General features: G+C 39.1%; 1 protein-coding gene across 1 annotated transcript; it reads left to right on the top strand.

Annotated features, from left to right (window-relative positions):
- Positions 1 to 5,489: 5,489 nt before the first annotated feature.
- On the top strand, positions 5,490 to 8,759 carry LOC121982523 (receptor-like serine/threonine-protein kinase SD1-8). The gene is made up of 7 exons (XM_042535650.1): positions 5,490 to 6,915; positions 7,032 to 7,154; positions 7,236 to 7,372; positions 7,448 to 7,658; positions 7,752 to 7,989; positions 8,077 to 8,227; positions 8,305 to 8,759. The coding sequence occupies exons 1-7, from the start codon at positions 5,595 to 5,597 to the stop codon at positions 8,614 to 8,616; spliced, it is 2,493 nt and encodes an 830-aa protein (XP_042391584.1). The 5' UTR covers positions 5,490 to 5,594; the 3' UTR covers positions 8,617 to 8,759.
- The last annotated feature ends 265 nt before the right edge of the window (positions 8,760 to 9,024 follow it).

The following is a 9,024-nucleotide window of genomic DNA, read 5'->3' as shown; positions in this document are numbered from 1 at the left end:
TACACTTAGAGTGTATTGAGTAGGACCATTTGAGGTCGTTTCTTTTATACTGATTTTATAAAGAAACAAAGACCTCGGTTATTATGGAAGTGTGTGCTCTTAATCCTGATATAATAACAAGCACATATATTTGATATTTATTTCTTTAATTTATCAATGGGTGAGATTTAGTTCGATGAATCAATAAGCCCGATAAGTTGGGAAATGGTATCACTTATAGTGTGTGTTGTTGATTATAGAAGGAAACTGTGTCCTAGAGATACTAGGTTGAGAATGTCCCCAAGAGGAGCTCAAAAGGATTGTCATGTTAAACCCTGCAGGTGGACTTAGTCCGACATGACGATGAAGTTGAGTGGTACTACTCTTGGAGCTAGATATTAATTAAGTGAGTTGTCAGTAACTTACTTAATTAGTGGACATTTGTTATCTTAAACACAGGGAGACTAACACACTCATAATAAGAAGGAGCCCAAAAATGTAATTTGGGATTGGTGCGGTAGTTCAATAATAATTCTCTAGTGGAATGAATTATTATTGATAAAATTAAGTTGTGTGTTCGGGGCGAACACGGGATGCTTAATTTTATCGGGAGACCAAAACCAATTCCTCCTCTCGGTCCCTATCGTAGCCTCTTAATTATAGAGTACTATACCCACCTATACCCACCTTCTTACCCATCCTATAGGGGGCCGGCCAAGCTAGCTTGGAGACCAAGCTAGGGCCGGCCATGTTTTGGTTCATGGGTGAATTCATGTGACCGGCCCTAGCTTGAACTCAAGCTTAGGTGGTCGGCCCTATTAAAATAAAAAGGAATTTTATTTTTTAAATTTTTCTTATGTGGATAACATGATTTAAAAGAGAGTTTAAAAATTTAAATCTTTCCTTTTATAAGATTCTACAAAAGATTAAGAGAAGAGTTAAATTTCTTTCCTTATTTGTAGATTAAAAGGTTGATTTTAATTTTGGTAAAAACTTTCCTTTTAATCATGTTCATAATTTAAAAGAGAGTTTAAAAATTAAATATCTCTTTTATAAAGCTTCTACAAAGATTAAGAAAAGATTAGATATCTTTCCTTATTTGTAGATTGGAAGAGATTTTAATTTTTAAAGATAACTTTCTTTTTATCCACATGTTTAAAAGAAATATTTTAATTTATAAAATTTCCTTTTTATTGACCATCATGAAGGGAAAAATTATTAGAGAAATTTTTTATAAAATTTTCGGAAACAAATTAGGAAAGTTTTAATTCTTGATTGAATTAAATTTCCTTTGCTTGGATTAAAGTGGCCGGCCACATTGTTGATGAGAACAAATTATTTTTAATTAAATAAATTTTCCTTATCAATGGCAAAAGAATTAAGGAAATTTTTATTTAAATTTCCTTATTTGCCAAGGCCAAGGATTATAAAAGAGAGGGTAGAGGTGCCTTCATGGCTAACAACTCTATTATTTTTCCTCTCTCTTTTTCTTCCTTGGTGTGGCCGGCCATCCTCTCCTCCTTTCTTCTCTTTGATGGCCGAACCTCATCCTTCTTGTGGAGACTCATATGGTGGCCGGATCAAGTTTAGAGAAGAAGAAGAAGAAGGAGAGAAAGAAAGCTTTGTTTCTAGCATCCCTTGGAGCATGGTGGTGGCGGCCGAACCTCTTCATCCTAGGAGAAGTTTTGATGGCCAAAACTTGTAAGGAAGAAGAAGGTTCTAGGTGGTTCTCATCTCGGAAGATCGTTGCTCACACAACGTCCGAGGTTAGAAGAGGAATACGGTAGAAGATCAAGAGGTTTTTCTACAAGGTATAACTAGTAATTTTTCTTTCCGCATCATACTAGTTATTTATGGAAATAATACCAAATACAAGAGGCTTACGATTCTAGAATTTCGAATATGTTTTTCGATGTTGTGTTCTTTTATTTTTTCTTTTCCTTGTGATTTGATTGTTCTTTTCGGTTAACCTAAAGTTATTTTAGGAAATTAAATATTAGCTTTCTATAAAAGGTTTTGTCTAGTCGGTGGTGGTTGCTCCCATATCCAAGAAGGTCGTGTGCCTTGCCACGTCAGTACTGGGAACCAATTATGGAAATTAATATTTAATGGAATTAATAACTTAAGGTGATTTGGGTCGAACGTGTTAAGTTCCGCAGGAGATCCAAGTCAAAACCTAAAAGAACAAATAGATTAAGTTTTGGATCAAACGTGTTAAGTTCCACAGGCGATCCAAAATTTAATTTAAAAGAACACATGGTAGCTAGGAAAAGGTTCAGACCTTTGCACAAAATTTTTGTACAGTGGAACCTCTAGGTTTTCCGAGTAGCAACCAACACCCTTACCATTACCCTTCTTCCTTTTCTTGTTCGAATACTGAGATGAGGATGTATAGTGAGCACTTTGAGATGTGTCACCCCTTAATCTCTTTTCTTCTTGTATACACTGAGCTATGAGCTTATTTATATCCATTTCTCCTTTTGAGTATTATAGCTAATTTTAAAAGGAGTGAACTGTGTAGGCAGAGAGATTAAGATGAGTTTCACAAGGACACTTTCAGACATATCTAACTTTAGTGTCTGAAGCCTTGTAACCAAGTTAGACATTTCCATGATGTACTCTCTAATGTTACACTTCCCTGTGTACCGCATGGACACTAACTTCGTGAGAAGTGTAGTAGTCTCGACCTTTTCGTTTGAGGCAAATCGGTCTGCTAATTTCTTAAGGAAGATTTTAACATCCTCCTTCTCAGTTATTGAACCCCTTAGTGATTCCGGAATTGACATTCTCATGATCATTAGACTCATGTGATTAGATCGCTCCCACTTGTCAAAGTTCACCTTTTGATCCGCAGTCGAATCATCAGTCAAAGGTGCAAGGCGATCATACCCAAAGGCATAGTCCAGATCCATGCAACCCAATAAAACCATAATATGCTCTTTCCATGGTCCAAAGTTTGTGCCAGTAAGCATGGGAATGTTATTCAGATTAGCAGACATTGAGAACACTACATAAGCAAATGCAAAGAACATAGCTCAATTTAGTAAACAAGGCATGTATCTAGTGCAATAACAAAAGAAACAAATAAAACATGCATATGTATGAGCATACATAGAGATATCTAGTGCAACATTACATTAAGTCTTTGGACTAAATTGTAACTTGCTATTGGTACTTTCTAAATAACTCATGATCACCTTCATTTGTCATATAACTCGCCTTCCTTTGGGCCGACGCATCATGTACATGATATTTTATTCACGAGCTTCTTTATTTAGCTTATGTTTTCTACCCACTCACAATACTTCCAATCGGCCACGCAATACCCCTTCCTTTAGGCCGATCACCATTAGCATGGACATACATCCCTCTACACTAATACTCCTAGCCTCCTCAATAGGTCTCGCTTTGGCGATAGTATTGATTCGACTAGGGAGCAAGAGCGAAAAAGAATCCAGGAAGAAATTGCTGAAAACTGAGCTAAATTCAGTTATCAATCGATTGGTATTAGATATCAATTGATTTACACCCTTTTAATCGATCAAGAATTGATGTGAATCGATTCACACTATGTCAATCGATTGACCAATCGATTGAACATACATGAATTGATCCACTGATCGATCCCGAAAGCTTCTATTCGCTTGTTCATCCATCCTAATCGATTAACCAATGTCAATCGATTAATCGATCGATTCAGAAACCTTCTGTGGATAATCCAGCGAACTCCAATCGATTGGCTGATCGATTGGTGAATCCCAATCTATTAGCCGATCGATCCAGAAGCTCTCTGTTGGCTTCTCCCAATTTCAATCGATTAGCCGATCGATTGGTAACCCAATGGATCAGCCGATCGATCCAAGAGCTTTCTGTTCGATTCTTTCGAACTTCAATCGATTGGCTGATCGATTGGTGACTCCAATCGATCAGTCGATCGATCCAGGAGTTTTCTGTTAGATTCCTTCAACTTTTAATCGATTGACTGATCGATTGGTGACCCCAATCGATCAATCGATCGATCCAGAAGGATTCTTGTCACGAACTACAGTCCAAATCGATTGATTTCTCATGTCAATCAATTGGTGAAGACCAGTTGATTAACCGATCGATTCAGAGCCATTCTGTTTACGAACTTGAGCATCCCAATCGATCCAACCTTACGACAATCGATTGGTAAGCACCAATCGATCAAGCGATCGATTCGAGTTGCTTCTGTTCGCGAATTGGCGACTCCCAATTGATTGGGAACCTTCCCAATCGATTGATATCAGAAAATGTCCATTTCTGAAACGTAATTTTCTGCCCTAAAATCATGCCAACAATCTCGTTCTTTGCGGATAATGCGAAGAACTCGATTCAAGGGTTAAATCCTAATCTATCTATGCTACATTCAACGAATATACATCAATTTCGCTCATCCACATGGAATCAAATGCAGAAATTGATGTATTTGTACAAAATAAGCGTTGAAAACCAATCCTTACATATTAAAACTGATAATAAGCAATCCCTAAGATCTGATACCAATTGTAAGACTTGCAATACATCAAGAACAACCAAAAGGATGTATTTCTTTCCAAGGATCTAGCTATCATCAGTTCTAAAGCATAAGAAAATGAAGAAATAACTCTTTAGATGACTTGCCTGAATTCATCACAAAGGTTAATGCTTCTTACTTGTCGCCGTAGTATCTCGTGAGCACAGTGAACATCTTCCACATGATTGAGTCGGCAAACACTTTTCTTCTCAAATAGAGGAGAAGAAGCTAGAAGGAAGAGCTAGGTTCAGCATACCCTAATAAACCCTATCTCTTCTCTTTTATATTTGGCCCAATCTATGGGGACTATCCACCATAAAAGTTCATTTATCATTAACAATCCATCAATGTTAATGAACCGGGTTATAGGATCTATACATTAAATCCACATCCATTTAATCCAAACTTTCTTTATATGCACGAAGCATTAGTCATTTCATTGGGTTTAATTATTTTATTGTCAATTGATTATGTATGTATTAAAAAAATATAAGTAAGATTAAGTCCATTTATGTGGATTCAATTAGCGCTTATTTATTCATATGAACTTAATCCTACATATAGATCTAAGAACGTTGGCTGAATCAGATTTTAATTTAATATAGTTCAAAATGACAAAGTCCAACCTCTTCTGGTTCATCCACGCTCGACTCCCATCATCCCCATTAATGTTCTTCCAGACATGACCAAGGTGAGGGATCAGTGAAAACAAAGGACAGCCACTATAAAGGAAGACTGACTACAAACGTCAAAGGAAAGAAAATTTAGTTTGACAAAGTCAGAGACTTCTATCTTTTATGATGGGATAATAAGGATAAATAAATTAGTAAAACCATAATTTGTTCAATATTAAGTCAACATAACGCACAGTTTACGCTGAATTCTCTACGTAACACGGCACTGTATAACTCATTGAAGGTCCATAAATGTTTCACCAGCAAAGAAAATTAAAGCTGAGAGATTTCCCCTTCTTCCTCTTCTTGTTTTTCCGGAAAACATATTTAAGAAGTCAACATTTCGAGATTTTATATTGAAATCATTGCCAAAACCCATGTTTTTTTGGTATGATTAATCAACAATGGGGAGAAGGATCAGCTCCTCTTCCTCCTCTGCTCTCCTCCTCTTCCTCCTTATCTTCAGCTGGCCTGCCTGCTCCGTCTCCAGTGGGGCGGATACCTTATCCCCTGATCGACCTATGCTCGATGACGGAGTAACCGCCTTGGTCTCCTCCGGCGGCAGCTTCCGGCTGGGATTCTTCAGCCCCAACGGTGCCACCAACCGCTACGTCGGCATATGGTACAACAACATCTCCATCCAAACCGTCGTGTGGGTCGCCAACCGTCGGAAGCCAATCACCGCCCGCTCTGGCAACCTCTCTTTGACTAGAAACGGCACGCTTATCCTCACCGGCGAAGACACCACCACCCTCAGCTGGTCTTCCGAGTCGCCGGCCTCGGCCCTCAGGAATCCAGTCGCACGGCTCCTCGACGATGGCAACTTGGTCGTCCAAGAGGTTGACAGCAACGGCAACGACCCTAACAGCTTCGCATGGCAGAGCTTCGACTTACCGACGGACACTCAATTGCCGGGCATGCCGTTGGGGCAAAAGCAACTCCGCACAGGGGCCATCCTCAACATCAACCTCACGGCCTGGATGAGCTCCACGGACCCCGCTCCAGGCCCATATGCCTTCGGATTAGACGTGCGAGGCGACCCCCAAATATTCATCTGGTCAGATACACGACCCTACTGGCGCGGAGGCCCGTGGAACGGCCGCTGGTTCAGTGGCGTCCCAGAGGTGAAGGACGGCACCGACGGAGTCATCAATTTCAACGTGGAAAATGATCAAATCAACTACTTGCCAATCCACCAGTCTTCGACCATCGTGAGGTGGACCATGGCCTCCTCCGGCCAGCTACAACTCCTCGTGTGGATCGAGGCTGAACAGCGCTGGAGTCTCAGTTGGTACATACCCAAAGACCACTGCGATCACATGTCCCCGTGCGGCCCCAACAGTTATTGCAGCTCCAACATCTCGCCGCCGTGCACATGTTTGCCGGCGTTTCATCCAAGGAACCAACGTAATTGGGATATGTTGGATGGGTCGGACGGGTGCATGAGGAGGACGCCTCTGGACTGCCTTAACAACACCGATGGATTCTTCACACAGAGTGGCACCAAGTTGCCCGACACCTCCAGATCGACAGTCCATGCAAACTTGAACTTGGAGGAGTGCAAGGCTTTGTGCTGGGGCAACTGCTCGTGCACAGCGTACGCTGCACTGGACGTAACTACTGGGAGTGGCTGCATCATCTGGACAGAGGATCTCACTGATCTCACAGTCTACCAGAGTGGGCTAGGGCAAGATCTTTACGTCAGGTTGGCAGCAGCAGATTTAGGTGAGCTAGGACAAGATATATAATTCACTGATCTCACTGAATTATATATATTTACATTAATTGTGCATGTCGAAACTTTTTTACTTATTCAGTTATATGCTGTTGCAATCTTTCAGTATTAGCATCCGAAGCTTTGCACCATCATTCTAACCGAAATATCATAATGACTGTGGTTCTTCCTCTGGCAATCCTGTTCCTTGCTTGTGTTGCTTACTCGATTTGGTGGTGGAAGAAGAGAAGTATTGTTCATTCTGATCCTCACTACTTTTACTTGGTCTGTATATATTCTAAAGACATTATTTAATTTGTTGCAATTATAGCTTCTCAACTTCACTATGAAGCAGAAGAAAAGGACATGGACTTGCCATTGTTTGACTTGAATACAATTAAAGATGCCACCGATGACTTCTCAGTAGACAACAAGCTTGGTGAAGGAGGCTTTGGCCCTGTATACAAGGTACAGTGTTCTGTATTTGGGATTTCATATTGGGACAGAATTGTTTGAGCAAGTTTGATAGTTGATTGTGTGCAGGGTAAATTAGGTGAGGATCAAGAGATAGCGGTGAAAAGAGTATCCAAGACCTCGACACAGGGAGTCGATGAGTTCAAAAATGAGATCACATTGATCGCGAAACTGCAACATCGAAATCTCGTTAAGCTTCTTGGCTGTTGCATCCAAGGAGGGGAAAGACTCTTGATCTACGAATACATGTCCAATGGAAGCTTGGACACCTTCCTATTTGGTTAGCTGATCTAGATCTCTGTCAATTTAGATAATATAAAACTATCTGAAATGATAGATTAATTAGATTTAAATAACTGCTTGTTGTGTTCAGATGAAGTTCAAACTGTATTACTGGATTGGAGAGCAAGATACAAGATCATTCTCGGCGTCGCTCGAGGTCTACTTTATCTTCACCACGATTCAAGATTAAGAATCATTCATAGGGATCTTAAAGCTAGTAATATTCTGCTCGACAATGATATGAATCCCAAAATATCTGATTTTGGCATGGCTAGGATATTTGGAGGAGATGAATCCGAATCAACTACTAAGAGAGTCGTTGGAACCTAGTGAGTATAAATAAATTCAATCATCATTGTCTTTATTATTCATATTATGTCATATATACTTATTTTATATTCATACGATAATGACAGTGGTTACATGTCTCCTGAATATGTCATGGATGGTATTTTTTCAATAAAATCCGATGTATTCAGTTTTGGAGTACTCGTACTCGAGATAATAAGTGGTAAAAAGAATAGAGATGCTGGACAATCGATGTCACAATTGAATCTTCTAGGAAATGTAAGCGACATCATTCATTTACAAATTGTAACCTTATTTTTTATCACTTTCATTTTACTTATTTTGTTGTTTTTTAGATGTGGATAATGTGGAAAGAAGGCAAATGCTTAGATTTAGTTGATACAAAATTTAGTCACTCCTTTTCCGAAAATGAAGTGCTAAGGTGTGTAAAAGTTGGGCTTTTATGTGTTCAAGAGCAACCAGGAGATAGACCAACGATGTCTTCGGTGTTAGCAATATTGGTGAGTACTGATAATATTTCTCTTCTACCAGAACCTAAACAGCCAGGTTTCTTTTCAACAAGATTATCATCTGTAAACTCAGACTATAGCAATACAGAATCACTCTCCATGAATCAAGCATCAATCACTGCAATAGTTGGTCGATAGGAATTAAGTGATTTGTTTACGGAGGGCTAATTCTTCTATGAGTGTTGTAATAAAACTTGGTGCTTGAAGAATTATAATTTGATGTTTGAATTGTCTCATCGAGTTGTTAAACTAGTAGAGATTGTTTAAGTAGACTTAATGTGTGTCAAAAAGTTATCGAATAATATTTTTGTTGTTCTGATTGTAAAAAGCATCATTTTTGCCAAATGATCTTCATCTCGCCCATCATGCATGGGCTAAATCTTCATCTGTCACATCTTTGCTGAATGATCTTCCTTGATTTTTTAAGTTGTAGCAATTACCGAGTAGTTTCCATATGTCGTGATTAAATCTTAAAATCTTAAACTCTGAACACCGAAATAGATGATTTTTTACATTGTAATAGCTACCGAGTATATTCTACATATT

Source organism: Zingiber officinale, chromosome 5A (assembly GCF_018446385.1).
Source record: "Zingiber officinale cultivar Zhangliang chromosome 5A, Zo_v1.1, whole genome shotgun sequence".
Lineage (NCBI taxonomy): Eukaryota > Viridiplantae > Streptophyta > Magnoliopsida > Zingiberales > Zingiberaceae > Zingiber > Zingiber officinale.
This window is presented reverse-complemented; position numbering and strand designations above follow the sequence as displayed.